This window comes from Camelina sativa, chromosome 16 (assembly GCF_030686135.1).
Source record: "Camelina sativa cultivar CO46 ecotype springtype chromosome 16, ASM3068613v1".
In the NCBI taxonomy this organism is placed as follows: Eukaryota; Viridiplantae; Streptophyta; class Magnoliopsida; order Brassicales; family Brassicaceae; genus Camelina; species Camelina sativa.
Window position 1 is genome coordinate 5,034,899 of NC_141895.1, and position 25,556 is coordinate 5,060,454.

Consider the following 25,556-nt stretch of genomic DNA (forward strand, 5'->3'; position numbering starts at 1 on the left):
TGGACCGACTTAACTACTTAAGAATCTGGATACTTCTTTTATTTGTGTAGAACCCGACCCGACTCGATTCCTATTTTTTTTTTTTTTTTTGTATTCGTGAGCTGCTTCGTCTCCTTCGTTTCTTCATCTTCGCGCTCTCTGGAAATTTCTCGCTTCGCAACGTTCTCTTGATTTCGCTCAAGTTAGATCTCCCTTTACTTGTGAGTTCTTCTATATCACCCTTTTTCCAAGTTTTCATTTTTTTTTTTTGTTGTTTTCTTGATTTTTCGTTGCTCTCAGTTTTTTTGGGTTTGTGATGTGTATGCTTATTAATGGATCTGTGTACGAACGAATCAGAAGATTTTTCTGGGTAGTATAGAGTTAGGCCTCTGGAATTGGGAATTGGAAATTGGAAAAGTGTAATAACGTAAGGCTGAAACTTGTGCCCGTAAGGTGTTCGACGAAATTCCTCTGAGAAGATTATTATAAGACTAGGCTACATTTAGTTGGACAAAGCTTGTAATCTATCTTCCCACCATCCTTTTTCTTGCAAATTCAGCTTGGTTTTGTATTTGATACTTTAGAAACAAGTTATAAATTGTCTAGGATGTAACAAGCTTAAAGTTAAATCTGAACTCTTTACTCTTTAGTTTCGTTTCTTTTTGATAAAGCTTTGTGAAGCTATCTATCTCTCTTGGTAACCTTTCCGTTGCGAAGGAGTATATAGACAAGTGACTGACCTCTTTGGCGCTGAACCTATGTTTGCAGGTAGAACACTGTACCAGTAGCGATGGCAAAGCATCACCCAGATCTGATCATGTGCCGGAAACAACCTGGCATTGCCATTGGACGACTGTGTGAGAAATGCGACGGGAAATGCGTGATTTGTGATTCTTATGTGCGTCCGTGTACTCTGGTACGTATATGTGATGAATGCAACTACGGTTCATTCCAAGGCCGGTGTGTTATTTGCGGTGGGGTTGGGATATCAGATGCTTATTACTGCAAAGAGTGTACACAACAGGAGAAAGACAGAGATGGTTGTCCCAAGATTGTTAACCTTGGGAGTGCGAAAACTGATTTGTTCTATGAACGTAAGAAATATGGATTCAAGAAACGATGATGACATGTGTTTCTTTTTTTTTTCGCTATTTGCACAACCCCTTTGATTGCTTGAACTATTTTGGATCTCTTATGCTTATGTGTAAACTTGTTTATTGACTACCCCCGTTGCATAAAACATATATTCCAGATCTAAAGATCTTGGATATGAAAAAACTTATGCTTAAATTTTAATTTTTTTTTTTTTTTTTTTTTTTTTTTTTTTTAATTTTGAAAATATTTATATCTTACAAAGCCATATGAATATATATAATTATAACTCTAAAGGAAATATAGCATGCATGATTTCTAGAAACATATAATAGTTCAAATAGAATTTTAAAACAGCAAGAGCAACCGAGAGTATCGTAAATGACAAAGCACGATATACTTATTCGAGTAAATGATGTTGTGATGATGTCCGGTCCAATCAGTCAAGCAACCTAGAGTATCGTATAATTAAGCCTACCATGTAACTTATCCCACCAAATTCCAATTTTATCGCCAGCTTTGAGCTTTCTGTTATCAACAACGTTATTCCATCCGTCTAGTTTGAAACTTCCATCTGTTTCTCTTTTCACTACAACAACTGTTGTAATTTCAGAATTATATTCGCACAGATCCACAAGTACCACCTCATTCGGTTTTGACAATTTATTAGAACGACTTTCACCCCACTGAGGAAGTATATATTTTTCCACTAGCTCACTCGATATCGTTAGCGTCTTACTCGAACCTGTGTCTGATGGTTTCAAACTTAACAGGATGTCGAATGGGTTCCCCAACACCTCAGTTCTTGCCATGGATATTTTTTTACTCTGTTTAAAAGCTTATGTAAGAGGTTTTTCTATTGAAGAATTCGTTTATGGGGTTAAGGATATATATATACAGTAACAAGAATTGTGTTGGGTTGGGTGATTTTCATTAAGAGTTTGTAACTAATTTTAAGATTGACTATTATTAAATGAATGAAGAATTTGTATTGAAGTAAAATTTATTTTAATCATTATCTACAAAATTTTGTTTAGTGAATTAGGAATTATTTTTTAATACATTATTCATATTCTTATTAAATCAGTCCTAATATGTGTTAAAGCTTTTTTAAAAATGGATTAAAAGTTTTTTATTTACCAAAACAAAAAACATTAATTACATGATTCTTTCTAATTAATATATCTGATAAATTTAAAAGAAAATCAAAATGTGTTTCTACATGACATCTGTTGGTAATTGTACAATTTCTTTGTTAAGAAACCAGAAAATTTTCTTAAAAATCTAATTATAAAACTTTAATTTTCTTTCATTCACTCTTAGCTCACTGAAATCAATATGATCATCAATCACATCACATGTCTTTAAAAAAAAATATATATATATATATATATATATATATATAAAGAAAATAATACCTTGATCCAATTTTTATGGGGATTTCTTTAGTCTGTTCATAAATTGTTATAAATACCTTTTTGTAGTTATATATATGTTTTTTGCATATGGCCCTAGTTTGTTCATAAAAACTATACTTCTTTAAATTTAACTATTTATTTAAATATGACATGTATTCTTTACCATTTGAAAGGGATAATTTTAAGTAACCTTCAAAAGGTTTTCATTTTCAAATATACAAAATTTAATAATAAAAAATGATAAGAGCCTAACAATAATAACCTCCCATTGGAGGTAGTCAAAGAAACTATATTTTTTTTTTTGGGACAAACACAAGAAACTAATTAAACCTGAGTAAAATGTCTATAACGAAATTGCTTATTTACCACCAAATTTATATTAAAATTTGAACCAGCACCCACATACGAAAAGAAAAAATAAGTACCCAAAAACAATGCCAAGTATATATTCTATTTTTTTTTTTTAATCTTGGAAAAACCTACAATTGGAAAATACACTTAAGTTAAACCACACGATGATGATCCTCTAGAAAGAGATTTTTTGGTGATTATTCGTTAGGATACCCCAATCCCTTTGTAGTTCACTCTTACACTTGGCTAGATGAATTCGGCTATGTTGTGTTCTTTTAAAGTGATATTCAAAAATTTAGGAAACTCTTCTGGAAATTTTGTAATTTGTTTCTAAATTTTTAGTAAACATTCTTAAGTGGCTAAATATTTGGAAACACCTTCCTACTCTGGTTCGTATATGTGATAAATGCAATTACAGGTTATTCCAAGGCTGGTGTGCTATATGCGGAGGGGTTGGGATTTACGATGCGTATTACTGCAAAGAGTGTACACAACAGGAGAAAGACAATGATTGTTACCCCAAGATTATTAACCTTGGGAGTGCCAGAACTGATTTGTTCTATGAATGTAAGGAATATGGATTAAAAAACGATGATGACATTTTTTCGCTATTTGCACAGTCCTTTGATTGGTTGAACTATTTGGATCTCTTATGCTTATGTGTAAACTTGTTTGTTGACTACCCCGTTGCATAAAACATATATTCCCGATCTAAAGAATTTGGTTTCAAAAAACTTATGCTTAAATTTTTATATTGAAAATATTTATATCTTACAAAGCCATCTGAAGATAATTATAACTCTAAAAAAATAATAGCATGCATGATTTATAGAAACAGATTTCAAATAGAAATTTAAGACAGCAAGAGCAACTAGCCGGACTCGATCAAACATGACAAAACCCGATATACATATTCGAGCAAATGATGTTGTGATGATGTCCGGTCCAATCAAGTCAAGCATCCGAGAATATTGTAAAATTAAGCCTCTGATAAAAGTGATCCCACCAAATTCCAATTAAATCACCAACGTTGAGCCTTCTTTTCTCAAGAACGTTATTCCATCCATCTAATTTGAAACTTCCATCTGTTTCTCTTTTCATTATAAGAGTTGTTGTAATTTTAGAATCGTATTCGAACAGATCCACCAATTGTATCTTATTCGGTTTTTTCATTTTTTTAGAACGATCTTTACCCCACTGAGAAAATATATTTGCTTCCACTAGCTCTCTCGATATCGTTAGCGTCTTACTCAAACCTGTGTCCGATGGTTGCAACCTTAACAAGATGTTGAATGGGTGGCTTGGATCAAATGGCTTATCCGGACACACCTCACATCTTGCCATGGTTTTTTTTTTATTCTATTTAAAAGCTTATGTAAGAGGTTTTTCTATAGAAGAATCTGTTTATGGTGTTAAGGATATATATATATATATATATCGTAAATAGAGTTGTGTTGCGTGGGTGATTTTCTTTAGGAGTTTGTGACTAATTTTAAGATTGACTCTTATTAAATGCATGAAGAATTTGTATTGAAGTAAAATTTATTTTAATCATTATCTACAAAATTTTGTTTAGTGAAATAAGAATTATGTTTTTACATATATTCATATTCTTATTAAATCAGTCCTAACATGTGTTAAAAGTTTTTTTAAAAAAAGATTAAAAGTTTTTGATTTACCATAATAAAAATCTTTGATTACATGATTCTTTCTAATTATTATATCTGATAAATTAAGAAGAAAATCAAAATGTGTTTCTACATGACATCTGGTTGTAACTGTATAATCTCTTTGTTAAAAAATAGAACATTTTCTAAAAAATTAATAATAAAACTTTAATTTTCTTTGATTCACTCTTAACTTACTGAAATCAATATGATCATCAATCACATCACATATCTTTCAAATATATATAAAAAAGTAAACAAACCTTGATCTAATTTTTGTGTTTCTTTAGTTTGTTCAAAAATTGTTAAAAATACCTTTTTGTAGATTTTTTTTTTTTTTGCAATTAGCCTTAGTTTGTTCATTAAAACTATACTTCTTTAAATTTAACTATTTACTTAAAATATGACATGTATTGTTTACCATTTGAGGGAGATAATTTTAGTTAACTTTCAAAAGGTTCTTATTTTCAAAAAGTACCAAATTTAATAATAAAAAATGATAAGAGCCTAAAAATAATAACCTCCCATTGGAGGAAGAACGTCGTATTTCCCCCTCGTAACTATGACATCGTATCAGATCTACACAGAACTTTAACATCTTTTTGTGTCTCCCTAAATCGATAGTTTTAGACCTATTTCCACCCAAATCAATAGTTTTATTGTCATTTCCCCCTCAAAATATCAAATATCATCTATTGCCCCATGAATCTGGGTTGATGTGGTTTACTATTGGTTTAATAATTGTTTAACCAACTAATTAATCTTACTAACCGGACTAAACCTTATTTCAACCCGATTTCAAATTAAACCCATCAAAACCTAACATTAAGAACCTATACCGGTTCTTCCCTCTTCCCCAGCCTCCTTAAATTTTTTTTTCCAAACCCGACAAAAAATCACTAACCTCGAACAATCCTTCTGGATAAGTATTCTATTCACTTGAAAGATTAGAGGTTAAGAACTTGTGTGTTGATTGATTATACCGTGATACACATACGGAATCACATACATATATACTCGAGAGAAAGAGATATTTATATATCAGATCCATACAAATAATGAAATAGAATTAACTATGATTATTTTGTGGAGTTTCGTTAATTTTACGTGATTGATCCATCTTAACCCAGATTAACTATGCCCAAGCAGCTTGGTGACCAATCCATCTTAACCCAGATTGAACCAACTTCAATTATAGTTAAATGTGACCAATATCAATCTCCTACATCACTAAACAATATTTTTCAAGACTCAATTTCGTTTCCTTCTGTGATCTCTTAATTGTGGAGAAGAAGCTAGCGCAGGCGGAGGAAGATCTGGTTATAGAATTGGCCATGGTGGAGATGGTGGAGAAGGAGCAGGCGGAGGTGATGATAGTGGTGGCGGAGGCGTGTTGACCTGAGGCGGAGTCAGAGAAGGACAATAGAAGGGAGTTAGCAGAGATTGGATCGACTGTGGTGGCGGCGGTGGTGATGAATAAAAAACCAGAAGCGACGAAGGAGGTGGAGATTGAAACTGAGGCTGATCTTGTTTTGAAAGAAGAAGGAAGCTGGGAAACATACCGAGAAAAAAAACATTATGATGAATATACGAAATTAAACTAGCAACCATGGAAGCGGGTGAAGAAGATGAAGAAGATAACGAGTTGGGTCGGTTTTAACATTTGGTTGGTCTAAAAATTTATTTAGACCGGGTTTATGTTGGTTTTATCAGGTTTGGATCTTAAACCGTTTAAACAAAAAAATTGGAGAAATAGATGAAAACTATCGGATTCGGATGGAATTAGGTTTAGAACTATTGACTCGGGGAGACACAGATGAGATTAAAGTTCTACGTAGATTTAGTACGATATCATAGTTATAAGGGAGAAATAGGACGTCATTCCCCCACTGGAGGTAGTCAAAGAAACCAATTTGTTTTTGGGAAAAACTCAAGAAACTAATTAAACCTGAGTAAAATGTCTATAAGGAAATTGCTTATTTACCACCAAACTGATATGAAAATTTGAACCAACACCCACATAAGAAAAAAAAAAGTACCCAAAAACCATGCCAAGTATATATTATCTTTTTTTTTTTTCTTGGAAAAACCTACAATTGGAAAATACACTTAAGTTAAACCACACGATGATAATCTTCTAGAAAGAGTTTTTTTGGTGATTATTCGTTAGGATACCCCAATCCCTTTGTAGTTCACTCTTAAACTTGGCTAGATGAATTTGGCTATGTTGTGTTCTTTTAAAACGTTATTCAAAATTTAGAAAACTCTTCTGGAAATTTTGTAAACTGTTTCTAAATTTTTAGTAAACATTCCTAAATGGCTAAATGTTTGGACACACCTTCCTACTCTGGTTCGTATATGTGATAAATGACATTACGGGTCATTCCAAGGCCGGTGTGCTATATGCGGAGGGGTTGGGATCTCTGATGCGTATTACTGTAAAGAGTGTACACAACAAGAGAAAGACAAAGATGGTTGTGCCAAGATTGTTAACCTTGGGAATGCAAGAACTGAATTGTTCTATGAATGTAAGAAATATGGATTAAAGAAACGATGATGACATTCTTTTTGCTATTTTTTTTTCTTAAAAAAGGCTTTTTATTGATTGCAAAATAAAATAAAACATTACAAAAGCCTAGCCCAGCTTTAGTTAATTATAGAGGCCGAAGCCCAGCAACAAAAGAAACACTTGAAAAGATCTTAGGTTGAACCTAGGTAGCCTAGGTTAGTTTGTCGTAGGCGATGGAATAGTAAGAGTCTCTGACGGAAAAGTCGTTGCAGGCGACTTTGTTGATCACAGAGAGGAGAACCAGTATTGAAGCATTGATGAAGCGATGGTAGGGTTTGTCTATCTGAAGGAGTCAATCCGAGACCTGATCGTGGAGTCGATGAGTTTGAGAGTTGAATCGACGGATCTGAAGGATTGCCGATGAAGCCGAGAGTTTCTTTCATTCCATAGAGTGTAAAGCGTGCACTACCAAGCAATCCTGCATAATCTTTGTTGATCCTTCGGTCCCCGTAGGCTACTCATTTGTCCCAGCGTTGCTTCTCAAGTTCGGAGAGGTTGAAGAGTACACCGCGTGGCTATATTATTCCAAACAAACCATGAGTATTGGCACTGATAGAAGAGATGGTCTCTAGTCCCAGCAAGATATTTACAAAGGAGCCAGTGTGAATCTGTTTGAAGTCCCCATCCATTTATCCTATCACGAGTCGGACAACGGTTTAAGGTTAGTAGCCACGTTAAGAAACTGTGTCTGGGGATACCTCCCTTATTCCAGACTGCCTTCTGTCAAGGGACTAGAGGTAACTGGTTACAAAGATGGTCATAAACTTGACGTGTTGAGTATCTCCGGTAGATCTTGCCATCTATTTCCCACTCGTAGTGATCATCTTCAGTAGTAAGGTTCAGAGTTGTTAGATGTACATGAAAGGATACATGGTTTTCTATTCTAGGATTTGGAAGGAGCCATCGACCATGGTTATATATCTGTTGGAGTGTAGATTATGCTCCGATACCTAATCGGACTTGCGGCAAGAAGGTAGAAAGATTCCCAAAAAGGGACCAGTTATCATACCAAAACCGACAGGTGGTACCATTTCCCACTCTCATTTTTATCCAGTTGTAAGCCACATCTTTTACTTTAAGAAGCTTGTTTGCTAACCAAGAGTAGCTTGGTCTTTGTTTCATTGTCCAGAAGCTACTAAGAGAACCCCGTAGGAAGTGTGATTGATACCATGCCACCCAAACCGAGCCTGATTTGAAGAAGAGCAACCAAATAAGCTTTAAGATACATGCCTTGTTCCAGGTTTCCAAATCCCTTATCCCCAAACCTCCTTGTTCCTTTGGTTTAGTTATTGATTCCCACAATACCCTTGCAGAATGGTGTCCTGTCAGTTGACCTTTCCACGAGAAGGCATTGCACATGGAGTTAATCTTGCGAATGCAAGCTTTTGGGAGAAATTAAGTGGAGCACCAGAAGTTAGAGATCCCTGAAATGACTGTGTTTATTAGCAGGAGCCGACCCGCAAAATATAAGGACTTCGAACACCAATGGTTGATTTTCCCTTTGACTTGTTGCAAGAGTTGCTCACAATTCTGAATAGTAAGATTTTTTGTGCAGAGAGGTACACCAAGATAACGAACAGGGAGGGTACCATGTGGTAGACCAGTAGCGGAACTGATTAAGCTGATCTCTTCTTCACTGAGACCACCAACATAGAAAGAGGATTTTTGAAGGCTGATAGCTAGACTAGAGCGATCCTCAAATTCTTGCAGAACGTCAAGTACATTTTGGACAGAGGACAATGACCCATCAATAAATATTAGCAGGTCGTCAGCAAAATAGAAATGTGTGAGTTTGGCAGTGTCGCAGTTGTGATGATACTGAAACTTCCCTTCCTTCGCAGCTCTATTCAGCATTAAAGAGAGGTTATTCATGGTGATTACAAAGAGGTATGGAGAAAGCGGGTCTCCTTGCCTCAATTCTCTTTTTCCTTTAAAATAGCCTTGCACTGTTCCATGATAACCGATTGTGAAATTTGTTGTGTAGATACAAGCTTGTAGCCATCTTAGATATTGATCAGGGATCTCGAGTGCCTGTAGACAAGTAAACAGAAAATCCCAGGAAAGTGTATCAAAAGCTTTTGCAATATCAACCTTAATCACTATTCTCTTCGGTCCTTGGGTTTTATGATAACCATTTACTATTTCAGCAGCAAGGACTGTATTCTCCAGAAGAAGTCTGTCTTTGACAAACACCGTTTGGTTTGGGAGGATTAGTTTTGCCAGTATCGGTTTGATCTTTGAGACAAACAGTTTGGAGATTACTTTGTAGAGGGTATTCAGGCAAGAGATAGGTCGATAATCTCTAATTGATGAGGCACCCGGCTTCTTCGGTATTAGTTCTAAGATAGTGGCATTAGTGGAGGTTGAAAGAAAGGAGGAATGAAAGAAATGGGTGATCAAAGTGACAACCTCATGCCCCAGTATGCTCCATGCCGCCTTGTAGAACCCATAGGTAAACTCATCAGGATCCGACGCCTTGTTTGGATTCAATTTATGCATGACCTTGGTGATTTCAGCAGGTGAAGGGATCACAAGCATAAACTGAGTATGATGACTAGAGTTTTGGAAAGGATCCAGTGCCTGGAACCATGCCTTCGAAGACCATAGTGAACTTTGTGGCAGTATTTCAGGTCCAAGAATGGATTGAAAATGACTGATTGCATGATTACTCATCCCCTCGGGGTCTAACAGTAAGTCACCAATGTATAGCATGAAGGACCTGATTGTGTTGTAATCTGTATGGATTGGCACATCTTATGAAAGTAGGAGGTATTTAAATCACCTTCACTCAGCCAGTTCACCCTTGATTTTTGTCTGAAATAACTCTCTTCAATTGCTCTTAGGAAATTCCACTTAGTGTGTAAGTCTCGCTCCTGCTGGAAAGTGGTAGGGGAAGGATTTTGTAAAGCTTGCACCTGCATATCCATTAACAAACGGTTAGTTTCACTCACTTTCTCTTGAATCTTTGAAAAATTCTCTCTGTTTATGTGTTTTAGTGCTCGCTTAATGGTCTTTTGCTTCCAACAAAAAGTTGACAGAGTGAAAGCAAAACTTCCGGCCTGAGTCCAATATTCATCAACATGATGGTGAAAATCAGGGTGTTTGGTAATGTAGTTAAAGAATTTGTAAGGTCTAGTTCCGACTTTTGGGAGTTGGTAGGCAAGGTCGACAAGACAAGGAGTATGATCAGATGGCAAAGGAGGGAGGAAGGTAGTTGTATTATTGGGGAAGTAGCTTAACCAGAGATCATTTACTAGCACCCGATCAAGCTTTTTCGCAACTGGAGAGGATGGCTGGTTATTGGTCCATGTAAAGAAGGGCCCTTGGAATCTTATATCAGGCAGTCTTTGAGTTGAGACATCGCAGGCGTTGGGGAGTTTACATTTAGCGAGGAGTGCTCTTCAAAATGGACTATCTGATTAAAATCACCTCCAACAAGCCATGGACAAGACTGAAGAGAGAACATACTCTGAATCTGGATGAGCTCTACCCAAAGGTCTGATCTTTCTTGTCTTAAGTTTGAGGCATAAACTGCAGTGAAAACAAACAGAACCTTATTTGCGATATTGACTTCGCAGGTTAGGGTCTGCTTGGACTGGTGCATCACTCTAACGGTAACCGAATCCTTCCATATGACAATAATTCTCCCATCTTCATCAGACAAATGGTTTGAGGTAAAATTCCATCCTGGGAAAGCTTTTGACATAGTATGGTTCAAACTAAGATCTTTGATATGTGTTTCCAAAATTGCACCAAAAAATGGCTTGTTACTACTAAGCCAATTCCGAACGGGCTTATGCTTATCCGGGTTATTTAAACCTCATATATTCCAAAAAAAAGTGACTTGTACCCATTAAGGATAGGGGGAGTTCTCTCTCTCTCTCGGAGGAGAACTGGATGGAGCATTGTATAAAAGACTGTTAGCATCAAGCTGAAGGGGTGGTGAGTGAAGGGTGGGATGAGAACGGGATCGCTTTAATGAGGTGGGAATAGACTTTTCTGGAGTGTGAGGGTAGGGGTAAGGTTGACCTGATGGAGTGATAGCTGCTGGAAGACTTAGGATATATGGTCCTGATGGGTTCGGTAAGGTTGTAGAAGGGGTATGTGTTGGTTTATGGCTGGGAGTGAATTTAGGTGTTTTATGAGGTGGTAAGGGGGTCGTATGAGTTGCCATTGGTACAGGGTTTAGAGGAGGGTCAGAATCGATAGGAGTGGTTAGGATAGGAGGAGTGGTTGGGATAGAGAAAGGATTTGCAAGGGTGACTTGCTCTGCAATTGGAAATGCCTCCTGACGTAGTGAGGTTGAGTTGGTAGTATTGGAGGTAGTAGATGCTTGAACTGTATTAGATGAGTCAAGAATAGACGTATTTTCTTTCTCTTTATAAATCGGTTTCACTAATTCCTGACTTTTCTTCTTGCGAGGGGGAGCTGCTTTTGGTGGTTGTTCCTGTGGAGGAGGAAGTAGGAGACAGTTTTTAGCAATATGTCAAAGTTTGTGACAGTGAGAGCACGTTGGAGGTAGCCATGGATACTCAACCGCAATCTCTACAACTTGCCCTTATCAGTAGTATACTCCACTACACTCGGAAGTGGTTTGGTAAGATCGACAACCCCTTTAGCATGATATATCTTCAGACTCACAATGTTGAGAGTATAATCATTTGTTTCCTTTGGCTCTCCGACAAGACCGGAGATTAAACTGATGCCTTCTTTCGATCGTAGGTCCAAGGGAATATCGCACATATGGATCCAGATGGGGATGGAATCAAGAGCAAGAGATTCCGAAGAGTAGTTTGTTGACCAAGGTATAGTATGAAACATTGAGTCCCCTATATACCAGATACATTTTTCTAGCACTTTTTGCCTAAGAAAATCATTCGGAATCCTGACTAGCATTGACCTATTGTGATGGTTCATATGGATTTCTAACCGTTGACCTTTTCCCCACATGTGGTTCAGGACACTCTGGACTTGATGGTAGTGAGGCGGTCTACCCTTAAAGAAGCAGATGATGAAGTCCTTATGAAGCGCAACCCCTCTTTCAAAGACGGTATCAGGTATGTGGATTCGAGGATGACCATCGTCAGTAACAATGATAGGAGCAAGCCTCTTTAATGATCTATCCACTGTATTTCTGATTCTTTCAACCAATTTTTTTTCCGCTACTGGTAGCGGTTGGGTAGGGTGCGGATGAGCCGGTTAAGGTTGTGGTAACTTAGATGTGGGTTGGGTTAGAGGAGTTTCTGAAGCAGGAACATAGTGCACAATATTCATTTGCACAGTGGTGGTTTGGGTAGTGCTCTTGGCAGAAATCGACACAGAAGGTGAAATGAGAGGTTTTGGAACTGTGGAATGAGGTAGTGAGGCAGAGCCTTTATTTGTGAGGAGGGGAGAAGTTGATTTGGGGGTTAACACAGTATAATTTGCTGGAACCTGAATTTCTTCGGGAACAGTACTTCCAGATCTAGGGTTACGAAGGTCAGATTTTGATGGGATTTCAAAGGGATTTTCAGCCATATGCATCTCGACATCGGTAGTAAGAGGGTTAGAAGGGACAAAACTCTTAGCAACAGGCCCTGGAAACCGAGCAGTTTGTTGTGCGAGGTTTGCTTTTCTGGGACTTGGGGAAGAAAGAGGAGGGAAATGGGAGAGAGAGGAGGATGGGGATGAGGCTGGGTCAGGCGGGTCAGGTGGTAGTAACGGGAGTGGGGTTTGATTCTCACCAGCAATAGAAATCGGTGGATTTAGGGCGGAAGTACAACTATTAGGGAACCAAGAGTTCGCCGTTAGGGAACCAGGAGTCTCACAATAACAAATTTTTCTTCTTCTTTTTGCTATTTGCACAATCCTTTAATTGCTTGAACTATTTGGATCTCTTATGCTTATGTGTAAACTTGTTTGTTGACTACCCCCGTTTGCATAAAACTTATATTCCTGATCTAAAGAATTTGGTTTCAAAAAACTTATGCTTAAATTTTTATTTTAAAAATATTTATATCTTACAAAGCCATATGAATATAATTATAACTCTAAAGGAAATAATAGCATGCATGATTTATAGAAACAGATTTCAAATAGAAATTTAAGACAACAAGAGCAACTAGCCGTACTCGATCAAACATGACAAAACCCGATATACATATTCGAGCAAATGATGTTGTGATGATGTCCGGTCCAATCAAGTCAAGCATCCGAGAATATCGTAAAATTAAGCCTATTATAAAATTTATCCCACCAAATTCCAGTTACATCGCAAGCGTTGAGCCTTCTTTATCAAGAACGTTATTCCATCCATCTAATTTGAAACTTCCATCTATTTCTCTTTTCATTATAAGAGTTGTTGTAACTGTAGAATCATATTTGAACAGATCCACAGATTCCATCTTATTCGGTTTTGACATTTTTTTAGAACGATGTTTTCCCCACCGAGAAAATATATTTGCTTCCACTAGCTCTCTCGATATCATTAGTGTCTTAGTCAAACCTGTGTCTGATGGTTGCAACCTTAACAGGATGTTGAATGGGTGGCTGGGATCAAATGGCTTATCCGGACACACCTCAGTTCTTGTCATGTTTTTCTTTTTAACTCTGTTTAAAAGCTTATGTAAGAGGTTTTTATATTAAAGAATTCGTTTATGGGGTCAATTAAGGATATGTATATATATATATATATATATATATATATAGTAACAAGAACGTGTTGCATGGATGATTGTAATTAAGAGTTTGTGACTAAAAATAGATACAATTGAATATCATAAGATTCATTATTAACTAAACGAACATTTTGTATTGAAATGTAATTTATTTTAATTAAAATTCAACAATTTTTTTTTTTTAGTGAATCAGCCATAACATGTGTTAAAGTTTTTTTTTCTACATTAAAAGTTTAATAACGAAATTATTAATTACATGTTTCTTTTAACATACCTGATCAACTAAAATATTCAAAGTATGGTAAATTGTATAATATGTTTGTTAAAAGATAGAAAATTGTCTAAATTATAAAACATCAAATATCGTTTTAAATTCTAAAATTTTGTAAAAACTCATATATAGTTGACCTCAAATATCGTTTTAAATTATAAAATTTTGTAAAAACTCGGTTCGAAGTAGGTTACAAAAATAATTTCTAACCCATATTTTCATTATAAAAAACCAAATAGAATCTGAAGTTGGAATTTTCTTTAATCCTACTTTATTTTGGAGTTAAAAATAAAAGTTTCTAAATTTCAGTGTATTTGAGATGCTCTAAAAAGTAAAAACTAATCATCCTAACATGGATAGAAATGCTCTAAAAACGAAATCCGAGTAAATTTCTAGACAAACTTGTTTGCCTGCCACCAAAACTGATATGAACTGAGCCAGCCACATAAGAAAAATAAAATAGGTACCAAAAAACCATTTCTTTTTTCCTATATATATATATATATATATATATATATATATATTTTTTTTTTTTCCTTTAGGAAAAAACCTACAATTCGAAATTACACTTACCAAAAAAGTGATAGTCCTCTAGAAAGAGTTTTTTTTGGTGACCATTCGTTGGGAGAGACCAATTAATCCTTTTGTATTTGACTCCAAAACTTCTCGGCTAGCGGATTCGTAGAAAAACCTTATTAGAACGTTATTCGACTATGTTGTGTTGTTTCACAACGATATTTATTCATAAGCTCTTCCAGAAAATGTAAACTGTTTCTAAACATATTTCTAAATCACTAAATGTTTGGGAACACCTTCTTAGACTGGAAAAAAGTTATAGGTGTTTTCAATTAAATATGATACAGTATTACTTACAAGCTACTGCTCGGTTTCATATGTAAATGTAAAAATCAAAATTTTCCTAATTAATATATTTTTCTGTTAAAGTTAGTGTAGATGACAATCTTTTTTATGTTTATATAATATATATGAAGTGAATATATTTTAATGCAATTGTCATAAATACCACTAAAATAGGTTTTTATTCTAAAAAAATCATAATTTAGTTTTTTTCCAAAAGTACCACTAAAATGTATTTTTCCAAAAATACCACATAATTGAACTAAAGTTCTAATACTAAAAACGAATTCCTAAATTCTAAATACTAAACCCTACTCTAAAATTAAATGTGTCAACCCAAACCTGAAAAAAAAATTTACATCCTTAAAAATCAATTTTTTTGTGTTTGTGGTAATTTTAGAAAAAAATAACTTTTGTGGTATTTTTACGAAAAAAATTAAAATGTGGTATTTTGGAAAAAAAACTATTTTAGTAATATTTAAAGAAATTTCTCTATATCTTATCGAACTCCTAACATTAATATAAACAAACAACAAAAAAAATTGGAAAGAAAATAAAATTTATCCAGAAGTCAAACTTTATATGAGTGTGGTGTGTGCATGTGCATGTGCATGTATTATGTGTTGTATAGATGCGTCTCTAAAAGTCAACTTTCTGTGAGTGTGTGTAGGTGTTGTTGTATAGATACGTCTCCAAAAGTCAACTTTCATTATCCTGAGAGCCAGAAGCATGCCAAAATAGATAGGGTTTGAAGCTTTTAATATCTTTATCAGGTTTAGAATAATTAATCAAATAGCTCTAGTGGTACACAAAGCTCGTCAAACTAACAATATCCTGGAGATAACAGAATCGTAGCTTTTAACCCAAGTCACTATTTGATATGCAAGACAAGCTCATGTCGATCTAAGTCTTGGTGGATCACTCTTAGGACAACTGCTTCACCATTTGCTTCAACATGCCAACTTAACTTATCCTCCATTTGTTTTAAAAAAAAAATCATCCTCCATTTGTTTCCTCTTATTCTTTTCTCTCCTTCTAAGTTGGTTTACCACTTATATATATATATATATATATATCTTTGCTAGTTTATCAAAAATTGATAAATATGTAAAAATTTGATATATAAAACATTTCTTATACGTTAATTAATAGGTAAATATTCAGTTTATATATACATATTACCTATATATATATTCACAACATGTATCAAAGCAATATGACTAATTAGTTTTTTTTCTTTGGTCAAACTCTCATTAACAAGTTTGTTGATATTTGAACAAGTTAATAAAAATAATACTAATTTTTTTTTTGGATAAAAGTTAATTAATTCTAAATTATTTGGAGGATCCACATCAATCTTGTCATACCTACCAAATGTAAATGCAATCATGCTAAAAAAAGCAAAACACTGTATGTCTTAAAATGTTTTAAAAGTTATGCGCTTGAAGCAACTATATATATTAAAAAAGGTACATATATTTTATAATTTAAGAAAGTCTTCGAAACTAAGGGCCGGTGTGGGACGACATTTTTTGGCCGTATAAAAGAGGTCAAAGAGAGAGAGAGAGATAGAAAAGAAAAGAGAGAATGGGTTATTCAAGAACATCAAGAATCGGTTTATGTTTGTTCCTCTTCTTCTCGTTTGCTCTCCTCTCTTCTGCTCGCATCAGTCTTTCATTTTCAGGTACTTTTTAATTTCTTCCTCTCTTTATTTCTCTGTTTACTCAGTTCCAAGTATCTATAGTTTTGTATGAATATGTTTTTGGTTTGGTTATCCAATCTTAGATCACTAAATCTATTCTCACAACTCAAAGAGTTTTTTCTTTGTTCCTGGTTTTACTCATATGAATTTCTCCATTACATGGTTCATCTCTCATAATCTTTGTTTTCCGTAATAATAAGTCTTCTTCTTTTTACAGTGATTGAGATCTCATAATGATAAGTATATATATATATATATATATATATATATATATATATATTTCATTACAACATTTATTGGCCGGTGAGGTGGTGGGTATTCACATGATCCGTTTGTAGATAATCAGTGTATGCCTTAAATGATTGCTCCACAAAATCACCAAAAGCTAAAACAAAAAAACTGAAAGAAAAAAACGTTGTATTTACGGAGATACCAATGATCCCTAAATGCATACACTAAAATTTATACGATCATATAATATATGTATATTCTTCTATAGTATATGTAATATCTATACTTGTATGTTTCGACAGACAAATTGAGGGCACTGAATAGCACATGAAAAAATAAAATTTGTTAGAAGAATTACAAACAAAAGTAATTTGACATAAAATGATGAGTATGCATGTTTTTGCTGAAAATACTTGTTAAAATTTAAAAGTAAGAGTTTATTTTTAAAACAAGTTGTATATATATATATACGTTTAGTTTTATGTTGTCCTCTGTTTCCAGCTTGTATGTATCCAATTTCTCTCTATATTCAACTCAAGAGAACATGAAACACGACGCTCAATATTGTTTTCCCTAGTTCCCTTTGGCCGATGACTTGTTCACACGGCCAAATCTTATCTTATTAAATTATAAACTTTTGTTAAACTTTTTGTGACGCCGACGAATCCAGTAAAAAGGTACGTCACATAAAAATTTATAAATTATGAAATCTAGCTAGTGGTAAACATAAAATAGTATTAAGACTTTTTATTGTAAAGTAAAATATTAACTAATATATATTTTAATAGCTAATTATCTATTTTATGTTCACACTTCAAAAGCGTTGACATTACGACTAAAGAACAAAGACAGATCATACCTATTTAATCAAATCATAGTTAATGTCATACCTATTTAATCAAATCATAGCCAATGACAGAAGAAGTCATTAATAAACTTTTTTTTTTTTTTGTAAAATCATTAATAAACTTTGAAGGACAAACCATAGTTAATGTCATATTAAAAAAAAAACATATATATTGAATGAGAGTGAGTGTGTGAAGGGAGATGATAAAGGATGATTCTTATTTAACAATGCATACACATATTTATACAAAAGGTTGTTGAGATTGTTGAGATCACAATCTCGATATACTCGGAGAGTAAGAAATCTATACAAGATAAACACAAATATAGATAAAGACTATCTATACTAATACGCTCCTTCAAGATGGACGCCGGCGACAGAGTCCAATCTTGGCCGAGAGATCAAGGAACCGAGCACGCGGAAGCGGCTTCGTTAAGGCATCAACAAGCTGGTCTGCAGAGCAAATATGAGCTACACGAAGTTGTTTACCCTGGACTTGTTCACGAACAAAATGATAATCCAGCGCGAGATGCTTCATACGAGAGTGAAACACCGGATTTGCTGAGAGATAAGTAGCACCAATGTTGTCACAATAGAGAATAGGAACATCCGTAGACTTAAGACCAAGCTCCGACATGAGAGAAGTTAGCCATTTGACTTCAGAAGCAGCTGCCGTGAGAGCTCGATACTCTGCTTCTGTAGACGAACGAGCAACACCAGTTTGCTTCTTAGGCGACCAAGAGACAAGCTGATGACCCAAGTACGTAATGTAGGCTCCCGTGGAAGTATAATCATCTCGATTGCCAGCCCAGTCAGCGTCAGAGTACGCATGTAAGTTAGACGGAGACTTAGCAGAGAAGAAGATACCCATGTTCGCAGTTCCCGAAAGATACCGAAGCACACGTTTGACAGCTTCCCAGTGGAGTGTGCGTGGTTGATACATGTATTGAGACAACCGGTTAACCGCGAAGGCAATGTCAGGGCGAGTTAACCCAAGGTACTGAAGACTCCCAACAGTAGCACGATAAGTAGAGGGATCAGCAAGAAGATCACCAGAGGAAAGAGTGAGAACCTGACCAGAGGACATCGGCGTTGCAACTGGTTTGGCATCAGCCATTTTTGTTTTGCAGAGAAGATCGGTGATATACTTAGTCTGAGTTAAATGAAGCCCATCACGTGTGCGGGAAGCTTCCATACCAAGGAAATAAGAGAGCTCTCCGAGGTCTTTGAGAGAGAACTTGGCAGCAAGAAGATCCGTAACTCGAGTGATAGCAGACATGGTTGTGCTTGTGATGATGATGTCGTCAACATATATGAGCATATAGACAAAAGAGCCGGCAAATCGCAAAACAAAGAGTGATTCATCCGCGAGAGACTTCTTAAAGCCAATACTAACAAGGAAGTCTTTAAGAGCCGTGTACCAAGCACGTGGTGCCTGTTTGAGACCATACACAGCCTTGTTGAGACGACACACATGATTAGGGCGATCTTTTTCTACAAAACCCGGAGGTTGAAGCATGTAAACTTCCTCTTCAAGCGGTCCTTGAAGAAAGGCATTGTTAACGTCGAGCTGCTGGAGGGGCCAACCCGAAGCCACAGCCGTGCCAAGAACAAGACGAATGGTAGCGTGTTTGATGACCAGACTAAAGGTCTCATGAAAATCCACTCCCGGGCGCTGGTGAAAACCTTTAGCAACAAGACGAGATTTGTAATTGTCGACCGAACCATCAGGTTTACGTTTGATCCTGTAAACCCATTTAGAACCAACAATGTTAGTAGCAAGAGCTCTATCAACAAGATCAAAGGTATGATTCCGTGAGAAAGCGTCGTATTCAGTGCTCATAGACCGCCTCCATTTCTTATCTTTCAGTGCTTGTGTAAGATTTTCTAGCTCCAATTCCTGCAAAACAGTATGAAGGCCATACTTTGTGTTCGGCTTCGTGATGTTGTTTTTAGATCTTGTTACCATTGGATACACATTAGTCACAAGAGGAAGCGACGTTTGTGGTGCAGAGGAACCATCAGTAACAGTTGCAGGACTAGAAACGTCATGGTTGGACTCTTGTGCCATGGAAGACACATTAGTGGCAGGTGAAGAAGGAGAACACGGGAGAGTGGCCAAGACAGGAGTTTGAGGAAAGATAGGGACAAGCGATGCAGAAACAAAATCAGAGGAAGTGGTGTTTTTCAGAAGGAGAATGTGTTTGAGCTAAAAGACGCGAGAAAGGAAATACCGATTCAACAAAATGAACATGTCGTGAGATGTATACACGAGAAGTCTCAACGTGTGAAATGGGAAGGGAGAGAGACTAAACCGGTGTGGGAAATGGGAAGGCCAATACCATTTCCAACCATCACATTATCACTGCTTGTGTAAGGTGTCTGCAGGGAAAGAGAACCAAGATCACTAGCGATGTGATGTGAGGCAGCGCTATCAAGAAGCCAAGGAGTGACATCAGCCTGGGAACCAGTGGTCATGTAATGAGCCTGAGGTCGCCATTGAGGAGCAGGAAGAGGCAGGTGTGGAGCAGGGGAAGGAGAGAACCCTCGAAACTGATTGAACTGCGGAGCAGAGTAGGAAAACGGCGGTGATGGTTGTTGATATTGCGGTGACTGTTATTGATATTGTGGACAGCGTTTGGCTCCATGACCTTGAACACCACAGAGCTGACATTTGCCAAGATATGAGCGAGATGGACGAAAACCACCACGAGATGAGTTTAAGCCACCACGAGAAGATTGCCGGGAGAGTTGTGTAACGTTAGCAGTTGCAGGAACAGAGAGATTGGTGTCACCTGCAGCCTTCAACGCATTTTCTCTGTTGATGAGCTTCTCATGGAGCTCTTCAATGGAGATTGGTGTGTCACGGCCTTGAACCATCTCGACAATAGCTCTGTAGTCGTCGTTTAAGTCCGTTGGTGATATAGTCAATGAGATCTTCATGTGGTAATGGAGCATCAAGCAATGCAATTTGATCTGCTTTAGTGATGATACCTCGCAGATAGTCTTGCACGGACTTGTTCCCTTTGGTGCTCTCCTTGAGTTGATCTCTGATCTGACGGATGCGACCTCGAGATGATTTCCCATAGGTGTTGGTGAGGATTTCCCATATGTTGCGAGAAGTAGTGGCACGAGCAACGATGGATTGTACGGGAAGAGAGAGAGAACCAAGCAAGGCACTGAAGAGAAGCTTGTCTTGTCGTTTCCAAGCAGCAAAGTTTGGATTGACTTGATTCACACCGGTGTCAGAAGGGAGTGTTGTCGGGGGTGTGTTGTCTGCATCGGCAATGAAACAATGAAGTTCATGTGCTTCAAGGAGAGATCTGACCTGGAGACGCCAAGTGATGAAGTTATTCGGAGTAAGTTTGGTTATGTTGCTCATGTTGAGCGAGATCAGAGTTTTGTGTGGTTCGATGACATTAAAAACAGGAGCCAAATCAGAGGAAACGGAGGATGTTTCAGAAGCCATTAGAAGAAGAGAAGAGAAGAGAAAAAAAAGGAAGAGAAGAGAAAAGAGGCAACGAGTTTTTGGTTAGAATCGTCGCTCTGATACCATGAAGAGAGATGGTAAAGGATGATTCTTATTTAACAATGCATACACATATTTATACAAGAGGTTGTTGAGATTGTTGAGATCACAATCTCGATATACTCGGAGAGTAAGAAATCTATACAAGATAAACACAAATATAGATAAAGACTATCTATACTAATAGTGTGGACATAGTTCTAAAACAATTTGGAAACGAGGGTATCGAGATTCGAGATCTGTCTTACATACTCTAGCTGTTAATATTTTGATAAGTTATACTCTATCCGTTTCAAAATATAAGATGTTTCCAAAGCACGCATAATAAGAAATATTTTTTTTTAAAAGTTTAACTCATCAGAAACAAAAACTGTATAAAATAAATAATAAGAAAATATAAAATTAGTCTAAAAGTTACTTCAAAAATTGAAAACATATTATATTATGAAACAAGCAAAAACTTCTAAAATATCATATATTAATTATGAAATGGATGGAGTAACTTGTACATAAAGTACAAAAGTTGTTATTGTTATTGTATTTCAGTCTTATTTTCTATTACGTTTAAATGTGTATAAACAGCAAAATATGCATATGACTGCAGAAAATGAAATGACGTCGCAGGTGGTGCCAGAACGGTCATTGATGATGAGCACCAACGACTACGGTGAACCTTCAGCTAACGTTAGACACGATCCACCCCGTGGTGGCAGAAACCGCAGACGTTGAGAATCTTATATTTTCTCATAATTTCCCAACTCCTCTTGCAACCTTGCAAATAATCTATATATATATATATATATATATATATAAACCAATAAAAGTTTTTATTTTTATTTTGTATTTTAAACGAGTTAAAATACAAGATTAATATGTAATATATATATATTACACGTCGTTTTCATTTGTGTTCTATATCGACGTCAACTTGTTATTCTTACCAAGATTAATATGTGTTATATACGTGCAATTTTGTATGTATAAAATTCCTTCCTTTTTTTTTTGGTTAATGCCGTTGTACTTCAATCTATTTTATATAACGACTTTTTTTTGAAACAGATTTCAAATAGTTAAAATATTTGGTTTCAATCAAATATACGAAATGATAATGTAATAAACAGAAAAAACTGAAAAATTAAATCTAATAAAATATTATAGTTTACGAAATGAGAGCAGACTAGGTTGTATAAATTATTTCAATAATAGATGTTTAAAACTACTTTCATGAATTTTAAGGTAAGACTAATAATAAATAACATTTGTAATAAATAACATTTTTATGTGATTGAAGACAGATCACATGTTGCATTGCATCCAAAATGTTTGAATCAAAACTTTAATGAATTTAAGGTGAGACTAATAATAAATAACATTTTTTATATGATTGAATTAAATAAATAAAAAGTTTAATATGATCGATTCACATGAATTAATTTGTTAATGGGCCGTCTCTATCAACTAAACCCATAAAAAACATATAGGCCCAAGAGTTATTAAAGCTCGTCGACAAATTTTTCAAAATGCTCCCTGAGCTGAGGAATCTCTATTTACCTTTGACTGAAGAAGATTCTTCAAATACGCACACAACGAAGAAGACGAAGAAGACGAAGAAGACGAAGAAGAAGAAGAACAATGTTCTTGATCAGAAACCTAACACGAGTCTCACCGACGACATCATCGATCGTGACCAGATTTAGAAACACCGGATCATCATCATCACCGTACACACTCTCTTCCCGTTTCTGCACAGCGCAAGAGACTCAGATTCAATCTCCGGCATCTTCAAATGGTGTGGATCGGAGTCAATACGAAGGTTTAAGACCGACGAGAGAAGGAGAGAAGCCTAGAGTGGTTGTTCTCGGGTCGGGTTGGGCGGGTTGTAGGTTGATGAAAGGGATCGATACCAATCTCTACGACGTCGTTTGCGTTTCTCCGAGGAACCACATGGTCTTCACTCCTCTTCTCGCTTCTACTTGTGTTGGTACTCTCGAGTTCAGGTCCGTCGCTGAGCCTATCACTAGTATTCAACCTGCGATTTCCAGAGAGCCTGGCTCTTACTTCTTCCTCGCTAATTGCTCTCGTCTTGATGCTGATGCTCATGAGGTACTGCTTCTCACTTACTCTTTCGTATTAGGTGTTTGATTTGGGAGATTTATAGATCAGATTGGTTCATTGATGATGCAGGGACCTTTGAAATCTGATACCGTTTTGATGCAAATCTCTTTAGTTTTTAGGGGAATTAGCTAAGATTTGGAGAGTTAGGGAGAAGACTATTTAGTTACTGTAGAAGAAGAAGTAATGGAGTTTACTAAAAGTGTTAGATTCAGTTTGGTTAATGTGAAGCGCATGGTCTGTTGTTACATGACTTGTTTCTTGGTGACTAGGTTCATTGTGAGACTTTACCTGAAGAGTTGGACACATTAAAGCCAAGGAAGTTCAAGATTGCTTACGACAAGCTTGTAGTAGCAAGTGGTGCAGAGGCATCCACGTTTGGGATCCATGGTGTCATGGAAAACGCGATTTTCCTCCGTGAAGTTCACCATGCGCAGGAGATTCGGAGGAAGCTTCTTTTGAACCTGATGCTCTCTGATACTCCTTGTAAACAGTATTTCATCCCCTGAAGATTCAGATTCAGATTCAGATTCAGATTCAGAGTCAGAATTAGATTCAGAATTAGAACATAACAGTTCTTTGCACAATTTCTTTTTTATTAGGTTTACCGAAAGAGGAGAAACAGAGGCTGTTACATTGCGTTGTGGTTGGAGGTGGACCAACCGGGGTTGAGTTTAGCGGTGAACTGAGTGACTTTATTAAGAAAGATGTTCGTCAACGATATGCTCATGTGAAGGACGACATTCATGTTACTTTGATAGAGGTTTGTTTTAAGAAGCTGCTCTTTGAAGTCTTCGTTGCAGAACTCACTAAAATTTATAACTGTTTCTGTGCCATCCCATTTTTTATAGGCCAGGGATATACTTTCGTCGTTCGATGATCGTCTCAGACGTTATGCTATCAAGCAGTTGAACAAGGTGAACTCATTTAGAAGTTAGAACAAGTAAAAGGTGTTGTGCTAACTTTTATGAAGCGCTTCTTTTAAAAAAACTTGTGGTTTTATTTAATTCACATTAGTCTGGAGTGCGGTTTATGCGTGGGATTGTGAAAGATGTGATGCCTCAGAAGCTAATACTTGACGATGGCACAGAAGTTCCCTACGGACTCTTAGTGTGGTCCACTGGTGTTGGTCCTTCTCCTTTTGTGAGGTCCCTTGGTCTTCCAAAAGATCCTGGTGGAAGGTTAGTTTATCAAGATCACTCCATTAGACCTTTTTTTTGCTAAAAAATATTCAACAGCAACTCGACTTTTTGGATGTTTATCTCGATAGGATTGGCATTGACGAATGGATGCGTGTGCCTTCTGTACAAGACGTGTTTGCTATTGGTGACTGCAGCGGATATCTGGAGACCACTGGAAAACCAACCCTTCCTGCTTTAGCTCAGGTAGATAACATTTCATACTCGTTTTTTTATTTGCATCTCATCTCTTCTTTTTTTTTTTTTTTTTTGGTCACCATCTCATCTCTTCTTATATCTTTCGTTCTATGTCACTGACCAATTAAGGTAGCTGAGAGAGAAGGCAAATACCTGGCGAATCTACTAAATGAGATTGCGAAAGCCAATGGAGGACGAGCCAACAGCGCAACGGAGATAGAACTTGGAGTACCCTTTGTGTATAAGCATCTTGGAAGCATGGCTACCATCGGTAGATACAAAGCCCTAGTCGACCTCCGTGAGAGCAAGGTAACAAACATATATATTGACTTGATATTTCAAAATTCACCCACTTACAAACAAACGTGTGACTGAGGGAGATTACTTGGGCAGGACGCAAAAGGGATATCAATGACGGGTTTCGTGAGCTGGTTCATATGGAGGTCAGCCTATCTGACTCGAGTCATCAGTTGGAGAAACCGCTTCTATGTCGCCATCAATTGGTTCACCACTTTCGTATTTGGTCGTGACATTAGCCGTATCTGATCTGTGTCCAAAGTGTTTCATCTCGGCCTACTGTTAGTGAAGTTGTTTTGTACAGAAACATACATCAATAACAAGCTCCAGCTGAAGAGAAGATTTTAAACTTTTTTTTTTGTGTGTGTCAGTGTGTGTGGTTCAGTGGTTGATGTGAGTAATAACTTTTTTTTTGTTCTTTTGAATATATACACGTACGGTATTTTGGTTTTTGAGACTTTAATCTGAGGGAGAAAATATATTTTTTTAAAACAAGAATTTTATTTAATAGTCATTTAGTAACACTGATTTATCTTCATGATGTGCACGATTTTATAGATACTTCCTATAAATAAATGAAAGTTCTTTAATTATTTGCACA

General features: G+C 36.2%; 5 protein-coding genes across 5 annotated transcripts; 3 read left to right on the forward strand and 2 right to left on the reverse strand.

Annotated features, from left to right (window-relative positions):
* The first annotated feature begins 57 nt into the window (after positions 1–57).
* LOC104749894 (PHD finger-like domain-containing protein 5A) lies at positions 58–1,269 on the forward strand. Its single transcript, XM_010471604.2, has 2 exons — positions 58–200; positions 748–1,269. The coding sequence occupies exon 2, from the start codon at positions 770–772 to the stop codon at positions 1,100–1,102; it is 333 nt and encodes a 110-aa protein (XP_010469906.1). The 5' UTR covers positions 58–200; positions 748–769; the 3' UTR covers positions 1,103–1,269.
* Positions 1,270–1,523: 254 nt separating this feature from the next.
* LOC147925133 (putative B3 domain-containing protein At4g12617) lies at positions 1,524–1,883 on the reverse strand. The gene has a single exon (XM_087492495.1). The coding sequence runs from the start codon at positions 1,881–1,883 to the stop codon at positions 1,524–1,526; it is 360 nt and encodes a 119-aa protein (XP_087348621.1).
* A 3,944-nt stretch (positions 1,884–5,827) lies between these two features.
* Positions 5,828–10,782, reverse strand: LOC147925134 (uncharacterized). The gene is made up of 6 exons (XM_087492496.1): positions 10,506–10,782; positions 9,859–10,398; positions 8,603–9,811; positions 7,842–7,900; positions 7,612–7,796; positions 5,828–6,056 (listed from the first exon to the last, which is right to left on the reverse strand). Exons 1-6 carry the CDS (start codon positions 10,780–10,782, stop codon positions 5,828–5,830), a joined length of 2,499 nt encoding a protein of 832 aa, XP_087348622.1.
* A 5,552-nt stretch (positions 10,783–16,334) lies between these two features.
* On the forward strand, positions 16,335–22,156 carry LOC109129408 (protein PSY3). Its single transcript, XM_019237584.2, has 2 exons — positions 16,335–16,545; positions 21,775–22,156. The coding sequence occupies exons 1-2, from the start codon at positions 16,449–16,451 to the stop codon at positions 21,897–21,899; spliced, it is 222 nt and encodes a 73-aa protein (XP_019093129.1). The 5' UTR covers positions 16,335–16,448; the 3' UTR covers positions 21,900–22,156.
* Positions 22,157–22,672: 516 nt separating this feature from the next.
* LOC104749895 (internal alternative NAD(P)H-ubiquinone oxidoreductase A2, mitochondrial) lies at positions 22,673–25,447 on the forward strand. The gene is made up of 8 exons (XM_010471605.2): positions 22,673–23,273; positions 23,555–23,768; positions 23,885–24,045; positions 24,134–24,199; positions 24,300–24,463; positions 24,553–24,667; positions 24,788–24,967; positions 25,052–25,447. The coding sequence occupies exons 1-8, from the start codon at positions 22,803–22,805 to the stop codon at positions 25,202–25,204; spliced, it is 1,524 nt and encodes a 507-aa protein (XP_010469907.1). The 5' UTR covers positions 22,673–22,802; the 3' UTR covers positions 25,205–25,447.
* The last annotated feature ends 109 nt before the right edge of the window (positions 25,448–25,556 follow it).